The 19,612-nt window shown below is 45.2% G+C and overlaps 1 protein-coding gene across 3 annotated transcripts in view; it reads right to left on the bottom strand.

Annotated features, from left to right (window-relative positions):
- The window catches only part of SRGAP3 (SLIT-ROBO Rho GTPase activating protein 3), a 258,672-nt gene extending 240,839 nt beyond the window's left edge, over positions 1 to 17,833 (bottom strand). For 2 of the 3 annotated variants that reach the window (XM_059077757.2, XM_067043564.1), the window contains exon 1: positions 17,057 to 17,820. In XM_059077757.2, the coding sequence (XP_058933740.2) occupies positions 17,057 to 17,123 (67 nt within the window). In that variant the 5' untranslated portion in view covers positions 17,124 to 17,820. Of the gene's footprint in view, positions 1 to 17,056 lie in introns of all 3 variants that reach the window. The other variant, XM_067043563.1, reaches the window with a different exon arrangement.
- Positions 17,834 to 19,612: the final 1,779 nt, after the last annotated feature.

The raw sequence follows: 19,612 nt of genomic DNA, 5'->3' as shown, positions 1-19,612 counted from the left end.
AGAACCAGACTTCCGCATTAGGGTTTTGAGCCACAGCTTCAAGCCAGGTGTTCATTTCCCAGTCCGTGGCCTCTATCATCTACTTCCCTCTGGAACCTCCCGGGGTGGGTGGGAGGGGCAAAAGCCACCTGCACAAGGGACCAGGCTGGGGCCAGGGTCCAAGGTCTGGCATCCTAACCAAAGGCCAATTTGTTATTGCCCCATTCATGTTTCTATCTATTCAAAGGAGAAATTCCTTTCAGGGCTCAAAATCTTTCTCTTGAAGAGTTGGTGGTATTCTCCTAAAGATACTATTAAACTCACATTTTTAGAGTCAGTACCTCATTCCGTTCTCTTAAGATTTCTCTGCTTCCTGGTTCTGTCTGCCACATGATGTGCTGTTGCTCTTAATGATAACCACTGTTTATGGAGCATCTACTGTGTGTCTGTTCTGGCCTGAGTGCTTTGCAGAAATGCCCAAGGTAGGTATTATTGTTCCTATTTTACAGTGGTACAGAGAGCTGAGCCTCAGAGAGGTTAAACAATTTGTCCACATTAATAAGTGGCACAGCTGAAATCTTAGCCCAGATCTACTGGACTCCCAAGCTTGCCATATTACTCTTATAGTTGTGATTATTAATAATAATAACCAACACTGAGTCCTTACTATGTGCCAGGCACTGTGTGGAGGGCGTTACATTCATTATCTAATTTAACCCCCTAGATAACTCTTTGAGATTGGATAATTATCTCCACTTTACATATGGAGAAACTGAGGCTCAACGAGATGAAAAGGCTTGCCCAAAGTCACACAGCTAGAAAGTAGAGAAGCTGGGCTGCAAAACTCGGGCAGTTCTATACCAACAACCAGGTCCTGGGACTTCCCTGGTGGTGCAGTGGTTAAGACTTCATGCTCCCAATGCAGGAGGACTGGGTTCGATCCCTGGTCAGGGAACTAGATCCCACATGCATGCCACAACTAAGAGTTCACATGCCACAACTAAGGAGCACATGTGCCACAACTAAGGAGCCTGTGAGCCATAACTAATGAGCCTGCCACAACTAAGACCCAGAACAACCAAATAAATAAATAAATATTTTTTAAAAAACAAAAAACATGTCCTGATCACCAAGCCTGCATTCCTTGGTTTCCTGACATTCTCAAACTGGATAGGCATGCTCATGTCCTCATCCAAATACTCAGTTAAAACAATGAACAGGGCAGAGCCTTTTGGCAGGCCACTAGAGACTTCACCTAGGCTGACAACGGTCCATGCAGCAATCAGCACTTGTTTGGACCATTATGAACCCATGTAAATGGTGCTCTCCTGCTGTGCTGTGCTTAGGCAACTGGTACAGGAAAGGCAGAAGACAGTGCAGAGTCATGGCAGTGTTGGAGAAGGGTCCAGACTGCCAAAGCTGAGATTGCTCTCCTCTGCCCTAACTGCAGATCTACACCAGGGCTCTGTTGCCAGTCTTGGCCCCAGTCCACCCCTCTGCCCATTCAGATGATAATTATCTGGGTCTTAGAGGTAGTGGAGCCCCTAAACTGGGCCTCAGATAATCCTTCCAGTTTTGTCAAGCAACTTACTTTCCAGGGGAAGTAAGGGACTTGGTGGTTCACCAGCCAAGGTCTGGGGTAGAGAGGCCAAAGAGGGCCATTGTCTGAGGAGTCCAGAGAAGGCTTATTCTAGGGCTCTGACAAACAATAAAGGAAACTGATGATCCAGGGGGCACTCCTGTTTCTTGGGAGACTTTTCTCCAGGAGTATCAGGATTTGCCTTTTCACAACCTTTTTTCATTTCATCTTGCCCTCCCTGGAAACAGCCATCCCGCACTTGACAGTAATGAGGATGGAGAGATGTGGCTGTCTCTTTAGAAACTGGGCAATTAAATTTTCCTTAATAAAGTTCTTTACCTTCTCCTAGCAGTATCATTTCTGTTGTCGACTTGGATGAATTTTTTTTAATTCCTTTAAATAGAAGTAGAAGACAGCATTTCCTGGAAGAGCATCTTAATATATTCATAAGCCAAAACCTAACTGTGCATGTATTTTTCTATCCTTGATAGCTATTCCAGAACTTGCTTTGAATGCCTCTTGTGTTGCAGGCACTAGGCATAAGAATTCAGGGAATGAATAAAACAAGTCCCCTGCACTCAATGAGCTCACAGGGAGACAGACACATAAACAACCCGGCGGTAATAGCAGCGTGTCCGGGGGGTGCTAGGCAAAAATAGGAATAATTAACATTTCTGCAGCACTCTAGAGTTTACTTTCTCACACAGCACCTCATTTGGTCCTCGCAGCAACTAGCCTTTAAAGTAGGTAACACCCTCATTTTACAGATAAGGGAGCAAGGATGCAGAATGGAGATGTGCCTTGCTCAAAAGATAGATCAGAGATGAAAATCGGGTCTATGCCTCTGAATCCCAGACTCTGGACACAGCACCACAATGGCTTCTGATTTAAACCCAATAAACTAAATGGTTGGGCTTGACTATTCCCCCTCTAGGACCATCTCTTAGAATTGTGAAAGAGCAGGGAAAAAAATCTTCCTCGCTACATGGAGGAATAATCCAGTAAAATAATACATTTCATTTCAGCAATCATTCTGATTGTATATAATGAGCACCACAAGAAGTTAAGCATGACTTAAATATCTCTTGCAGATGTGTTTCTTTCTTTCTACATTTCTTTCTTTCCTTTTCTTTTACAGTTCGGTTGATGTCTGAACATCCTCCACAGTAGGAAAATTTGTCAAATTCCTTACTTATTGTCACCGTGGTGGCTTTTTAATCAGAAAAGTAATCATGATCATTATTTTAGAATTCAATCAATATTGAACAATATAAGGAGAAAAGGTCTCCTTTCTGCTGTCCCTTGTCACTACCATCCTGGCCCACCCCTGACTTCCACTCCATTCCTAGTTCCCAAGAATAAACATCATTACCAGTCAGTAAGAACTATCAGATGCTTTTTAGGCACATCCAAATATATAAAGACAAACATTTTTTATTTAAAAAAACACAGGATTGTAACATACACACACACACACACACACACACACACACACACACACACACACACACACTGGGGGTTCAGGTTTGGTTTTTTTCTCATTCATCAGTAGTCTACATGGCAACTACATGTTCTTTTGCCTTCAAAAAAAGATACACAGACAGTCAAGTTGGTGGGTTCACCACAGTCCGGGTCCAAATATTTCAAGTTCATGAAAACTGGGACACTTGTAAAATGCAGGTTCCCAGGTCCCACCCCCAGAGATTCTAATGCAGATAGCCCAGGAGCCACACTGGGTAAAAACACTGCAATAGGCAAAGAAAGCATCATGCCTGTCTAAGAGTTACTGGAACCTTCCTCTCCCAGCTGCCCATACAGGTAACGCCACCTCTACTGATGGTTTTCCAGTACTGCTGCATTTTCCTCTCCCTACTAATTGGTACACTCACTGAGGGCTTCACCTGTAGGCTCAGGTTCACTGTCCAAGACTCAACGTTGGTGACCTTCTGATTGGCTGAGCTCCTGTGAATGCTCCTGTGTGCCAAGCAGCATGCTGGAAATTCTGATGTGTGTTATTTCAACTAATTCTCACACACACATACACACACACACACGAGTAGGTATTACTATCCCCATTTTTCATATACGGAAACTGATGAGGTATTATACCTATTTTTCTTCTTTCTTGGATTAAAAAAAAGACATCACTCAGCTGATGAGCCATAAGCCAAGAGGCAAACCCAGGTCTGTGCAATTCCATCCAGAGCACGGTCCCCCCCCGTATCACAGCTGCCTCCTTTCACAATCCATATTCTTGTCTCACCCAATTTCTGTGACTTTAGCATAACTTTATCCAACCAAGATGATTTTCAGTCCTCTTCAGTTGATCCCTGGCTTTTAATTTCACCTTAAAAGCACTTATCCTAGGATTATATTTACCAACTTGAGTATAACTATTAGCAAATTCCTTTTCTGGAACTATTTTTATCTTTTACACAAAGAGTTGTGTGTTTCTCTTAGAAGAACCCATCTTCCTGACCCCTTAAATATTTTGATGGCTTCTGACCCTTCTCTAAATGGAAAGATGGTTCAGTCTAGATCTTAAATAACTCAGGAAATAATGGTGGTGAGATAAGCTTAGCCAATATGATTCAGTTTTACAGACCGATATCAGAAGTCACAACATTTTCAGCAATTTAGATCCATTTGCTACAGGTTCCCCAAAGAACTCTGAACCACCCTTACATAATACTCAATCTTTTTGTAATTACAAGTTAAAATGTGTCTTCCTCACAGCATTATAAAGTCTGTGAGGGCAGGGAATATAGCAGGAACTCAATAAATACTCGTTAAACTAAATCAAAGTGGACCGACCCACTACATTCTCAACATTTCTTTCCCACTATGCCCAAAGGTCTAAAAATTCTGTGTTTCTGGCAGAAGACAATAGGACCCCCGCTGTTTTCGGTACAGAGTTTCAATGGCACTATTATGCCAAGTGTGAGACCAGCAAGACAGAGACACTCCGGGTAAAAGCCCTGAGACAGGAGGGTCAGGCCAAAACTCATCAGGCCAAAGCCCTACATTAGCTTTGTCAAGGGACAAGTAAACTCAAAAGACCAAAACCAGGCAAAAGCTCCGGAGTCCAAATGACTGGGGTTGGAGGTCCAGGAGTAATCAGTTACCAGGTGTCAGAAGTGACAGAGTGGCTGTCGTTCTGCCTCAGTTTCCCCAAGATGATACGCCTTTAGGAGATCCAAAACATACTGTCTGGAGAGGCCACTGATCAAAATACAGATGCTGTAAACTTAAACGTAACGTGCTGGCAACTCTGCTTGGAAATATCCTGCTAAGACAACAGCTGGGGAACAGTCACGTTGCTCAGCCAGTTTGCATTCTTTGGTACAAACGAAATCAGAGAAGAGGCACCCACTCCCTTCTGTCCCTGAAGGTGGCTAAGGTGTTTCACTGGTAAGGATCCTCTCATGGCATCTCTCTCTGATTCCTCATAAGGCACTCTAAGCTATGGATGGTCCCCCTTCGGAGCTGTCCCCTCCCACCGAGCTCCAACTCCTCCATGGGGACTCTACCTGCCTACAGGAATCCAGGCCTTTCTGTCTGACAAAGAGTTGGAAAACTTACTGATCTCTAGTAAACCATACCCGGGAAATACCCTCACCAGCCATCAGAAGCAAAGGGATAGCAGGTTACCACTGCTAGGAGCAGACCGGCAAACAGGAACGCCAAAAGTACCACTGCTGACCAGGGACGCGGGCATAGGGACAACAGTGAGGAAAGGTACCACAGGGAGGGGAACCTGCTGTGGAGGCTAAATTCTTTGCCTTTGACAGGACTCTCCTTTTAATACCTCCTGCCAAAGGCAGAAACAGCTGCCTGGGTACCAACAGGGAAGTGAGACTACCAACAGGACCAGGAAGGGGAAATTTTTTAGCTGAAAGTAGCTGGGACACGTGTGGAGATGGGGGAAGTTCTTGATGAGTTTTATATAAATCTGGTGGGACAGAAATGGCCACATACAAACCTATCACCACAAGAAAATGGTTTCCAACAAACAAATCTCCAGCCCTCATGGACCATCAAAACACGTGGGAGGTCATGCATATTGACTGATATTCTTACTTAGCAAAGTCTCTTTATTGTAAGGTCATACTCTATTTCAAGCCCTAGGCCTATAGGCCTATGATGTTTTGCCTACCAGCTTTATTTTTATAATTTTTCATTAAAGACCTAGGATCCTATTTTTTGTTATATATAGATATAAAAGAGATCTGAAGTCTGAAAGGTAATACACTGAATTTTTACTGTGATTATCTCAGGCAGTGACTTCTAGATTCTTCTTTTTTTCCTGTATTTTCAAAATTTTTAAAAGAATGAGCATGCATTATACCCAAAAATCAGAAAAAAAGTATTATCAAAAAATAAGAGTTTCATCCACTATCTCCAAGGTCAAAGACTCACAGGAGCCAGTGGTTAGAAAGGAACTTCAAAATCCTCTCACTTCTAGTCTTATCTCTCACCCCCACTCCATTCTACCTACTCTGGATTTTAGCCACATCAGACTTCTCACCATTGTCCAAGTACCCAGGCCCTTTCATGACCCCCATGCTTTTGTGCTTGCTGTTCTCTCTTCATGAAATGCCTTTCACCACTTGGAGAGCTTCTACCTATCCTTCAAAACCCTACCCAAAAGTCCTTTCTTCTAGAAGAACTTCTCCATCTCTCCCCAGCAAAGCTGTCACTTTCACTCTGAGTTTCCACAGTGTGTGATTCCAGTACTGTCCCAGTACTTACCACATTGTACTATAATCGATTAATCTATTTTTGTAACTATCTTTCATGGAAAACTATGAGTCCATCAAAGACAGGGACAGGGACCATATTTTATCCATTTTTGCATCCCCATTTCAGCTATATACTAGGAACTCAACAGAAAACGTTAAATTCCCTGCAGTATCCCTGCAAGTGGCCCCCTGGTCTTTCTATCTCATTCCCCTCTAAGCCAAAGGTTGGACGGCTCTGCATAGATACAATTGTCCCTTCTTTGGATTCTTCATCTTCTTGAATTACCTCTCAGTCAGGGTTTCAGAAAGCCTGGATCTGCTCCATTATGTGCCTCTAAACTGCAATTCCTGGTACAAGCCCATGCACCCCAAAGCAGAATATACACGTGTGCTTAGATGCAAAGTCTGGGGACTTCCCTGGTGGCCCAGTGGTAAAGAATCCTCCTTCCAATGCAGGGGACGTAGGTTCAATCCCTGGTTGGGGAACTAAGATCCCACACATCTGGGGGCCCAGGTGCCGCAACTGAGCCCGCGCACCTCAACGAGAAAGAGAAAACCTGCACACCGTGACAAAGAGTGTACACGCCGCAAGGAAAAAAGATCCCGCGTGCCTCGCCAACGATCCCATGTGCCACAACTAAGACCTGACGCAGCCAAAAAAATAAATTAAAATAATAAAATAAATAAATACTTTAAAAAAAAAAAAAAAAGGCCAGCACAAGGACATCTACACTCACCGTTCACTCACCGAATCCCACGGTCACCTATTATATACCAAATGTTATTCTAGGTACTAACAAAATACAAATGGACATGAGAAACTAAACTCTTGTTCTTAAAGACTTTCAATTCTGGTAAAAAGAAAAAAGAAGGGAAAATATCATATAGGGAAAACATCATATAGCTTGAAGTGCTCTCCTGAGACTTCAAGTCAGCTAATCCAATAGTTACTCCATAGATACTTAAGATTGGGTGGTCAGGAAGTGACATGCAAGCCAAGAGTTGAATACCTAGAAGAGGCCAGCCATGTGACAATCCAGGGGAAGAGGATTCCAGAAAGAAGGAAAAGCTAAGTGCAAAGTCCCAAAGGGGGTACAAGTTTAGAGAATTCAAGGCACCAGGAGAGTGGAGAGGTGAGCTGGCTGAGGCGGGCAGAGCAGGGCTTCGTAAGCCCAGCTAGCGGCTTGGATTCAATTCTTGAGCAGTGAGATATTACCAGAGGGCCTGAAACTAGGAAGTGACATGATTAGATTAAATTGTGTGAGGATTATTGCTGGCTGCTGCAGGGAGACAGACTATAAAGACAAGAGAAGAAGCAGAGAGACCAGTTAGGACAGCGGCTTTAACAGGGGGCCTAGACATTTTTGGTTGTCACAACTTTGGGGGCGGGGTGGGGGGTGGCTTCTGACACCTCTACCTAGTGGGTAGAGGTCAGGGATGCTGCTCAACGTCCCACAGGGTACAGGACAGCCCCTCACAACAAAAAATGACGCAGCCCCAAATATCAGTAGTGCGGAGGTGGAGAAACCCTGAGTTAGGGGGATGTTGCCGTGGTCCCAAGAAGAGGTGATGGTGGCCTGGGCCGGGATGGTGCAGATACAAAAGGAAGGAAATTCACTGCATTTAATATTTTGAAATATTGAAGGTTTTTCTCCCATATTTCCTTAGACCTCCTGGGCCTTATTCAGGCAGGGAGGGCATTCTGTGTTCACTGCCTCAGGGATAATACAGGGAAAGAGTCAATTCTTGGCTTTTGACTTTCAAAATCCCAGCCCTCAGGGAGAAGAGAAAGAATGTGGGTTATGGACAATAGCTTTGAGAAAAAGATGACAAAGAGCCAGGATACCACCCCTATTAATCCCCCTCCCCCTCCCTCCCCTACACATGGATAAAGATTCCGGGAGACTGTAAAGCAAGGTGTGTGTAGATTTTATGGATCTGTAAGAAAATAACCCATCCTGCCTTACCACAGACAAGCCTAGGGAAGGAGGGTGATGAGGGAATGTCCACATATATTTGCACAATCTGAGACCCCAGGAGCTGGGCCACTTCCCCAGGCAGCACCCTAGGGAGGTCCTGGAGGAGAAGTGAGTGCTGGACACAGCAAGATGGGCCTGAGACTAATGCCCAGAGTCTCTCACGACCCAGCACGGTGTGTGAGCCCCAGGATGACCCCCCGTGCCTGCAAATCTCATATAGGGAGGTGAGGAGGGGAACAGGTAAAATGGCCTCAGGTTTGGAACAGAGAAGGACCACTGGCTGGACCGACCACTGCAGACCCAACAGGAAGGAGGATATCTTGGTAGCTGCCAAAGTAGACTGATGATAACCCACAACAGACGTCCCCTTGGCACTGCCCCAGTCCCCCTACACCTTGGGACACAACACTGGAGAAAACAAGAGGAAAACCCCCAATTCACTTAGATTTATTGCTGCCACTCCCAGCAGAAGAGGGATATGAAACGTAAACCGAGTTACAGAGAAATAAAGAAAACCATATTTTCATTGCACCTGGATTTGTGGCTGAGATCTGCTCACTCTGAGGCACCACGGGCCACGGGCTTCTGCGTGTCCATCTGCATTGTTATTAGCCGGCATCAACTGTGCAATGCCAGCGGTGGCACCAAGGTCCATTCAAGGTCCCTTGCACACTGCCTGCAGCTGAGCACACCTCCTTACTGTCACACACAGGCGGGCAGGCGTGCACACACCACGCATATTGATCAGAAAAGAACTGTCACCAAATTACCATTTAAATCAATGGTTGAGCGCTCAGTAAATGGAAATGTCAAAACCCACATTTTCTAAGTGACCTCAAAACACCACATTGATATCACTTATCTGAGCTGGATACGCATTTGTTTTACCTCTTCCCCTCTTCAAACTGTCCTCTTAGGAAACTGTAAAAATTAGGCAACTGGGCAAAAGGCAAAAAGAGAAAGAATCTGGATAACCCACAAACTGTGTAGCCTGACATTGTCCAAAATGTAATCTCTGGAACAGTCTTGTGGGATATTCTATGAAAAAAGGTTTACAAGGCCGAGGAAGTTTGAGGAAAGTCTGTGGCCCGCTTCTTGGCAGTTCACACTTAACACATTCAAGTCCTGTGGGTAACAAATCTATTTAACTCACTTTATGCTAGAACTTCCAAAACCTATTTGACCACAGAGCTATTTTTTTCCACCCAATGCCTCTTTACATCCAATTTCATGGAATACACCTCAGGGAACACTACTCCAAACATAAATTGGCCTAATGATTAAACAAATTAAGAGAACAGAGCCAAAACCCCACTCCTGGGCAGCCAAGATATTTTATAAACACCAACAAGCCATCAGGAAGAAATCATTTACAAGTGAAATCAAGCCCAGGATACAGTCTTGCTGCGGCCTGTATTAGGCCAGAGGTTCTGAACTGAAACTCAGCACCTTTAAGAAGTCAACCCCTGTCCCCTTCCTGGTAGCTACAAGGACAGGACCGAATTTCTGAACCAGCCTCACTTCCTCTCCTCCTTTCCATGTTATACCCCCGCCTCATCCTCTTTTCCAAGGCACCTCTGCTCTGCCTCCCAGGCAACGGTCCCCACCTGGCTTGCCCCACCCACCAAAGCAATTCAACTCCATGCGGTTATTGACCACCAACGAGATGCCAGGCACAGGGCTACAGCAACGAGCCAAGCTAATAGAGCTTTTGTGTTCACGGAAATATGGTCTAGAAGTGCCTGCGAGCCAGAAGTCTTCTCTGAACATCAGTTTCCACAACTGGAGGGAAAAAAAAAAAAAGGGGGGGGGGAGCGTTGGACTAGAAGACACCTAAGATTGCTGGTTCTGTATTTCCAGGCTGGTGGAGCCTCCGTCAAGTCTCCAGTGGGCCCTTTCTCAAAGTGGGAGTGAGGGATCTGACACAGCTAGGTGGCTAAGTAGGGGAGAGCAGAGGTTGGATTAGAAGGAGTGTGGAAGGGTTAGGAAGGGTAGGAAGTCAAAGACTAAAACCTGCCCCAGATTGGCCCCCCAGTGAAGGAACCCCTGGGTTTCAGGGCCGAGTTGCCCTGGCTTACATCGTGCCTCCCTGCACAACTGGAAGTCAGAAAGCCTCCAGTTTAAACCTCAGCTCTGCCACTGTAAGCTCTGCAATCTGAAACAATTTATGTCTCTGAATTTTACGTTTTAATCTGTAAAATAGGAATAATAATGACTATTTCGCAGAATTTGGGAGATCACAAAATGAGACACCATATGCATGACTGAGACCTAGAGATAAATAAATTACCTCCCATTGATAAGCAAAGCTGTATAGCCTGAAATGAAGCATGGCTTGTAACAGTCACTGAATGAGTGAGTGAGTGAGTGAGTGAGTGAGTGAATGAATGAACAAATGATAGAGGTTTCTGGAAAAGAAAGGTCGTCCCTAGCATATAAACTCTGGTGGTGAGAACTCCAGAAATGGCCAATATAGACCCCTAGATCCACTGATTTTCTCAGACTGGGAGGCGCCTGGTGTGCCATGTGCCCCAACCACATCCCACCACGACTGTGACAGACATCACCCCATCAAACATCACCTAAGCTTTCAACACATCAGCCTTCACCCAATCTCCATAGACAAACATCTCCCCTATCAGGCACAAACAAGGAAACTCATCAAGCCATGAAAAATATTTCCTTCACAAATAAAACCTCCACTTTCAATGGAACAGAAAGTATGACATTGTTAGGGGTTGAATGTTTGGTGTTCCTCCCCAAATTCACATGTTGAAGCCCTAACCTCCAATGTGATGGTGTTTGGAGATGGGTAGGGCCTCTGGGAGGTGATTAGGCTCACATGAGATCATGAGAGTGGTGCCCTCATGATGGGATTAGTCCTCTTCTAAGAAGAGGAGGATAGAGAGCTCTCTCTCCAAACACAGAGGAAAGGCCATGTGAGCACAGCGAGAAGGCAACTATCTACGAGCCAGGAAGCGCACTCTCACCAGGAACCAAATCTGCGGGCACCTTGATCTTACGCTTCCCAGCCTCCAGAACTATGAGAAATAAATGTCTGTTGTTTAAGCCACCCAGCCACCCATGGTATATTGTTATAGCAGCCCAAGCTAAGACAAATGTCAAAGAAAATATAACTCGAGCTTGAGCTTGAGCTGTGAGTTATAAGAGTAAAACTTCTTATTAGTAACTTATCAGTCCCTCGTTCAACTGATTGTACGCCAATCACACGGGGGAAATGAAAATGAGCGTAAGCCTTTCTGCCCTCAAGAGTTCATGGCTGAAGGACTAAACACAAAACAGGAACGAAGGATAATAAAGCTAAGAATGAAGAGGCAGATGTGAGGAATCACTCACTCTGCCCAGAAGAGTTATTAGGAAAGCGTCACGGAAGAGGGATCATTTGAGCAGGTATTGAAGGATGGTCAGGAGCCGCCCAGGAAAGAAAAAAAGAAAAAAAAAAGGAGGGGAAGAAGGAGACACTTTAAGCAGAATAAAGGCACAAATGGGGAAATATTTGGAGGTGGAAAAGGGTATGGGGGATGCAGAGGCAAGGAATTGGTCTAAAGTGGATATGAGAGCACAGGCCTATAACAGAGAAAACAACTGAAGATGAAAGCGGTAAATTGGCTGAGGCCCCATCACCAAGACCCTTTATGGACGTCAACTTGTAGGCCACAGGCTGCAGACTGGTGGGCACAGGCTGGCGCTCTCCTACCGACAGGTTTGTTCACGGAGCAAAGTGTTTCTTAAAAACTTGAGCCACCACTTAAAAATGAGGAGATTTTCATCATGGCCTTGGATTTGGCAAAAGAGTCTTAGATATGACACCAAACGCATGGGAAAAGAAAGAAATAAACAGATAATTAGAACTTCATAAAAATTGTAAAACTTTTGCGCTTCAAAGAACACCATCAAGAAAGGGAAAAGATAACCAACAGAATGGGATAAAATATTTGCAAATCATATCTGATAAGGAACTTGTATCCAGAACGTAGAAAGAACTCTTATAGCTCAATAATGAAAAAGACAACCCAATTTTTTAAACGTTTTAAAAGTTAAATTTTTAAATATTTAAAATGATAATCAGGAGACTTTGTTTTAAAATCCAGAGGCCCTGGAAACACTGGAAGAACTAACCACTGTGGGCTCACATCCCTTCATGGTAATGACAGGTGAGGGCTGAGCAGCGGCTGCCTCCTCTAAGGGAGCTCCCTCCCTAATCAGCCTAATCAGCCCTCACTACTCCCCACTGCTCCCCAACCCAGCCTACCTTCCTCACTGAAGCCACTGAAGGTGGTGAGGCCTCCTAAGGTCATTGTCCAATCACTCTATCGCATAATCTCTTGAAGACTAAATTCATTCTGGTGCTGAGTTGGAAGTTTTTTAGGTTTGGGGTTTTTTTTAATTTCCTTTCCTTCACTGATTTTATTGCCATATTCCAAGAAAACGCTTAGCCAAGAATGCATCCTATATTTTGCATCTCACACAACACCCAGCACAAGACTAAGAACAAAGTCGATGCTCAATGTTCACTGAATGAACGTATAAATGAATGAGTAAATAAATGCTTCTTTGTGATCTTCTTCAATACCTTGTCTTCTTCCCCCCAATTATAGACTTCTGCCATTAAGAAGATGGCCTAAAATGAATATGGATATGTAATAAAAAAATAAAACATGAAAATCAATCACTACATTTCTATTTTCATTTTCTATTAAGGTGAAATGGAAATGGGAATTCTGAATAAACGCAGAACAGACCATTATGTCTAACAGCAAGACGAATTAGAGCCCAGGATAGTGGAGAGCACCTGCAAATAAGATTACCAAACACTATCGGTGATCTTTGAGGGAATTGTGAAAAATAGGATAGGCGCCATAAAGCTGGAGATGGGCACATGTTCTGATTTTCAAGAGGGGAAGGAAGTTCGAGCTTGCCAGTTCCAGACTGAGAATATGGTGTGCCTCTCAGGCAGGGTTCCTGAACAGATTCATAAAGCGACACTTGTGAACACCTCGGACAGGAAGCAACATCCCTTTGGAGCCAGCACAGGGTCACCAAGAACAAGTCATATTAAATTCATTTCATTTTCTTCTCTCCGACAAGGCTCCTAGCCTAGTGGATGAGAGAAATATAGCAGATAAAATATATACAGTGCAATGATGGGGTGGGCAGTGAAAAGGGCTAATTCAACCCTTGGGCTATATTAAGAGAAGCGTTACATACACCATAAAGGAAGTGATAGTGATTTTCTTTCTCCAACCACATTTAAAGAGTCGCATTTAGAACTTAGTATCACTCTTAAAGAAGGCTTTTGACAGTACAATCTTTTGGAGGTCCATTTGGCAAAATCTCTTTAAAAGCGTAAAGCTCTAATCCAGATTACTGGTATCTGTTGAAAAATTGAAAGATCTGGCTGGGCCTACATTCTAAGTGGTAACAACTGGTCGAACTCAAGTAGTGACTGCCCATCTGGACAGGACATGTGCTCTCGGGCCGACCGTAACTGCCACCTCTTCTTATGTTGCCCTGGTTGAGGCCGTGGGCCAGCTGCCGCAAATCATCTTACTTAGCCAGCTTCACTCACTCATTCTATCTGCCAGGTACTCAAAGGCACTGGAGTTTGCAACCCGGGACACAGTAGATCTAAAGGTGAGTGAAGATGATAAAGGAGCAGTGAACCATCTTATATGAGTAAATGGGAGATAATCAGAGTCCATGGGTTATGATCAGAGTCTTCAAACACCCAATGGGCAGTCATGGGAAAGAAGCATCTGTCTTGTTCTATGAAGTCCCAAGGTATAGAACCAACAGGTGGATTAGAGACATACCTAACCCAACATAAAAACTGCTTACAACAGCCAGAGTGGTCCAAAAATAGAATATGTGGGCTTGGGAAGTAGTGAGTTCTCTATCACTGGAAATGTGCGAGCATGTGGTGTACTACTGTGTTGCAGGTATATGATCAAAGGGATTCAGTTATCTGATTAGGCAAGAGAAGGCATCAGTCTGAAATTTTTCACAATAGGAAAAAAAAAAAAGCTGTTTTAAAACATTCCCCTTTAAAGAAAAAAAAAAATTCCCCTTTGTTAGGTCAGTAAATTCTTCAAAAAGAGAAAAAAGGGACTAAACCAACAAAGAACTCAGTATCATTTTTAAAAATCAAAAGTTTCCCTCACAAAATGCACAGAGGACAAAATGTGTCAAACTAGGTGGAGTGTTTGTGGCAAACTGGCCAGATGATACCGAAGGTAATTGGCATCAGGCATTATTTTTGGTGATTGGTCAAACCGCTCTTCAGAGGCCAGCAACAAAGGCAAGGGAGGAAAGTAAGAGGGTAAACAATGGACCGTGATCGAGAGGCAGCCGGTCCTCACTGCAAAACTGCCATCTGCTACTGACATCAATCCTTCAAGGGGCAGCTTCAGGCAAACAATGTATCGGGGACACTGGGCCTGGAAGAAAACCAGCTGCCTTCACATTTCCCACCTTGTGACCTTGGGCAAGTCTTCTAACACTACAAGGCCTCAGTTTCCTCATCTCTAAAACTGAGCTCCTACAGACCCTGTCTGTACTTTGTGTAGGCCAAGAGTGGTGACGTCTGGGAGTGAGCCATGGAAACAGTCGAGCCCTGAACACACATCAATAGTTATGATGATGAGGATGAACAGACAGAATTTTGACAGAAAAGATTCCAGACAATTTGGGGCGCAATAGCATCCTGACCTAAATTGTGTGGGTGTCAACCCTAAAGGAATAAAATCAAACTCTTTTAACTAAAATGCAGAGACGTTTAGAGTCTGGAAGAGACAAGATCATTTGGACAAATTTCCTGCTGAAATGCATTACCTTGTCCTTGCTAATTAGTTGTTAAAATAAAGGCAAAAAATAAAAAGCAAAAGAATCAGCCAGAGCTATAAATGCTTAATTGATCCCCAAGCAAAGTTCACGGGCCCAGTGGTGGCAATCCTTCAAAAATGAGATGAGCACGTTTTCTACCAAGATGATGCTTGTAAAAAACTCCAAACCATCCCAAACTCAGCATACCCTTCTCTCTTATGGCATTTTTCGCAGGAAACTCAGTTTTTAAAAAATAGTAATAATCAGCCAGTCTTACAAAACATAAACTTCCTAAAAAGTGTGCAGGCGAAGGCTGAAACCAGGCTTTGTATTGAACACTCGAGGGAATTCAGATCTCTGACCAATAAAGGGCAGGTATCTAAATTTTCAGCAAGGCTGAAAAATTGTAAATCACTGTCTTCTACGCTGAACTGAAAACTAAAGAGGAGGAGCCCAGGGAAGAGCAGGGTTTTCTGCTCATTTCTTCCTGGGGTCTACTGAGAGGTGATCTGCATGCCAGGTTTGACCAGAACTGAAAGGCACAAGACGGTTGGCGAGACTGGAAAAAAAACAAAGCTCTCCCCTGATGGCTGCTCCCCTCCCAAAGTTTCCCAAGCATCTGAAGCGTGTACAGCAGCTGTGATGCGCAGCCTCCCACCGCTCCTGTGGAGGCCACCCTACTTCCTGGGTCACTGAGCCTTGAGCTGCAGCAGCACCTAGAAGCAGGTGTGGAACCTCAGGTCACCGGAGGCCCAAATAACCAACTTGCTCAACAGTCCACCTATAACTTCAGGGGCAGGCATCAACACCCCCGAAGATGTATTTTGTCTTTACTCTTTCTTCAGGAGACCACAACACACCCTGTGTCGCAGCAAGGAGAACCGTGACCAGAAAGAAAACATATGCCAAGAGGCCAGGCCCAGGCTTCCCTTAGGGTACATCCTAAGAGAAAGGGTGAGCACGGTGGATGGTGCTTTCAGGTTTTCCTTGCCAAAGCTGAGCCTAGAACTCATGAGGGTGGGAGAAGCTCCAGTCTGGCCTAAATAAGGATTCTGCCTGAATCTGTCTATACGATTGTGTCTGGTTTCCTCTTTCCCCTTGTTAGTGTGGATTTAGAGGAGTGTGCACCCAGTGAGTAGCTCTAAAGCTGGAACAAGCAGTCAGAGGTCACCTCATCCTCCTGGCAAGCTTCCCCTGACGCTACGGAAGCCAGGCAGCACCTACCAGCCAGCACACTGAGCTGTTGGCTTTCAGTGAAGGCTGATGACCCTAAACGCTAGTGCACAGACGGTGATCGGGGCTGCACACTGCGAGACAATACATTTTCTGCACTGAGCTCCCTCTTTTATGACTAAATGCCTGCATTAGTTTAGATCAATATGCTCCATAACAGTTAATCCATGGCAACCCAGGCCAGCTGAGAGTCACCGACAAAGAAGTGCAGCCCAGGGAGGCTGCTTCCCTGAGCACATGCATGTGAATTCCAGACCAGAGAAAGGGACAGAGGCAAAGCAATGACAAAAACCAGAAAGGAGAGAGAAAAAAAAAAGCAGATCATTAAAAAAATAAATCAAATTAAGGGGTTTTTTTGCATGGCGGGGGGAGGAGGCGGTGACTGTCAAAATGGCCTTAGAGTGACATGTCACGGCCAAGATGATGGAGTATCCGCGACGCTCCTAAAGCAGGGCGTAGGATCCTCCTCACACACCTGCAATGCAGTGATCACCGCCCGTTCTACAATCCGTACTCCCAGCGCCAGCGCTCTCTGCAGTTGAAACCAGTCCGGACTTGTGCGGCTGCCACTGTTCCTCCTCACAATAAGATTATTGATGCATAACAGCATTTCATCATGGCAGGGAGGCAAAGGAAAAAAAGCCAAAGCAAGAGAAGAAGGAAAGGGGAGGGGAGGCATGACTCCCCAGCCCAAATCTCACCTTTTATTTGGGCTTCATATTCGGCAATGATCTCTTTGTCTTTCTTGAACTTAGTTTGAGATGACATCTTCCAACGTGGCCAAAGGCACTGACAGGCTGTTGGATTTATTGCTCCTTTTCTTCCCGAGTCCTCGCTCCAGCCCTGGTAATCACACGGCTCTGGTCGGTTTCACAGGTGTAGGAACAAATCTCTTTCACTCGGCTGCAGAGCCAGGGGTAAAAAAATCCCTCTTGTTCTCAGAGGAAAATTCTCTTTACTCGCTGAAAATTGTCTGTAGTAGCTTGGTCTGGCCAAGTCCTCTTGACCAGAAGAAGAACCAACACCCTAGGAGCACGGTAACCTGCCTGATATTTTCAAGATTTTTCTTCCAAAAAAATAATATAACCGAGAGCACTCACTCACCCCACTCACACACACACACACACACACACAAACACACTTATGCGTGGACTCACACACTCATCCGGACATGCACACACACAGTTGTGATGCACACACACACCCTCACACCCGCTCACCCGCTCACACACACACACACACACACACACACATCCACGAGAGGCGCGGCACCTCCTTGGTCCTGCAGTCAGCCTCCGGCTGGCTTTCGAAAGCTCTCTGCTAAGGAGATGGTCAGGTTGCCAAAGAGCCGGTCATCTCGCATCCTCCCTCCCTTCTGCGCCTTTGGTCCGATGTACAGTGAGGCTCAAAGCCAGGAGAGCGAGGTGGAAGTTCTCCTGCTGCAAGGCTTAAGCTCGGGGTGAACAGGGGGCCGGACTGCTCGCCCTGCGGGGCTGGCCAAGCGCTCCCCCCACCGCTCTCGTCACCAAGCTCCACCTCCCGGATTTTATAACAACTGACACATTGTAGCCTACAGGAGAGCAGCACTCACTGCAAGCAAAAAGGGGAAGAAACATTCACAAAAGGGAAGGAGGCAGGAAAAAGAACTGGGCTGGGGAGGCTTAAGAGGCCCCTGCAAACTCCTACCGTTAGCAGTTGGGTTAGGGATTGTTCCTCCAAAAACTCCAAAACGTCCACCTTTTCTTTGCAACATGAAATTTAATTCAATTTCTCAAAGCAATGGCTATGTGACAGTTTGTCACTCTGCCCGATTGTCTAGCAGAGGAGAGGGACTGACCCGTGCAGGCAACCTCATTAATATTTGTTGAGCATTATGGGGTGGCAGGGACAACGCCAGGCGTCTCAGACACACAGCTTTGTACAGCTGTTGGGAGCAGCCTTGCTGGAAACCCAGCCACCTCAGGGTCTTGTGGGGCTTTGGGCAAATCAATAACTCATTGAGCCTCAGTTTCCTCACCAGTAAAATGTGTTCTCTTTGGGGGCTTTTTCATTCTTTCTTTCAACAAATACTTACTTTACGCTTAATACAGGTCAGGCATCGTTCTGGGTATGGGAACACAGCAATGATCAAACTAGGCCCCCCCCCCCAAAAAAGAAAAAAAATCCCCACCCTCCTGGAGCTCCAGGGTGTCCACATCACCCAACTCTGGGAAGTCAGCACCAGTCATGTTAATATTCTCAGTAAAAGCAGCCCCGAGCAGAACTCAGAATGCATTGTGAATGGTGCCTCCTGGAGTTGTGCAAGGGGAGAGGCCCTGGGAGGGGAAGATGAAAGATAAACAAAATGAGAAAGTTATATAATATGGTAGAAGATGATAAGTGCTGTGACGAAAAAATATTGCAGGGTAAGGGCCTTCCAGAATGAGGGAGCTCTTGGAGGCTCAAGTAAGAATGTGAGGCTGAGCTTAGTGCAGAGCCTGGTAATAAGTGAGAGCAATTCTTATTAACCATGATATCCCTCAACAACCTCACAGCATGGTATATGTGAAGGAACAGAGGCACAGGTATGGGAGGTGACTTACCCAAAGTCACCAGCGTTCAAACCTAGGCTGTCTGACCCCAGATTCTGCCCGTGCAGATGTGCAAAGTCTCCTGCATTCTACTGGAGATTAAACCCATTTCACACGCAGTTAAGGCAGAATAAGATCTGTTCTGTAAAAATGAAATCAAGCACTACAGGGTTGCTGCCACTGGAATTCACATATTAAGATAGTCCTTAACATGTATTGTCCCCCGAATGTCGTATTTTCACCAATTTCTCAAAATAATCTTCCATTTGCCTTTTTCTGGGTGCATAATGAATGACTTGATTTGGGTTCAGAAGTAAATAGGTTATCTACGCTAGTCCATTGAGGCTTCCTAGAGAAAGTGACAGCTGTAGCCGTTCTCCCCAGGTCGGCTTGGGGAGGTGAGGGGCACTCAGTACAAGCTGGAGCAAACAGTACAAGCCACAGTTGGGAATGCACGAGATCTGCTTGGAGAAAGCAAGCGAGAAGTCCAACTGGCGAATCACAGGGCTTATTATAGCTTTGTGCCCAGAGACAGGAGGTCACAGAGTTCACAGGTAGATGCCACTGGCCCACAGCCATTGCCACTATCCCCCCGCCTCTCGCTTCCCATAGGCACACTCAGGCCCTCTGCAGTCACCCTTTGGACCATTTTAAAACAGTGAAAGCCACACATGTTACCTGAGAAAG

The sequence above is a fragment of the Kogia breviceps genome, chromosome 10, assembly GCF_026419965.1.
Source record: "Kogia breviceps isolate mKogBre1 chromosome 10, mKogBre1 haplotype 1, whole genome shotgun sequence".
In the NCBI taxonomy this organism is placed as follows: Eukaryota; Metazoa; Chordata; class Mammalia; order Artiodactyla; family Physeteridae; genus Kogia; species Kogia breviceps.
The sequence above is the reverse complement of the archived record's forward strand: the minus strand, read 5'-3'. Positions and strand labels throughout refer to the sequence as shown.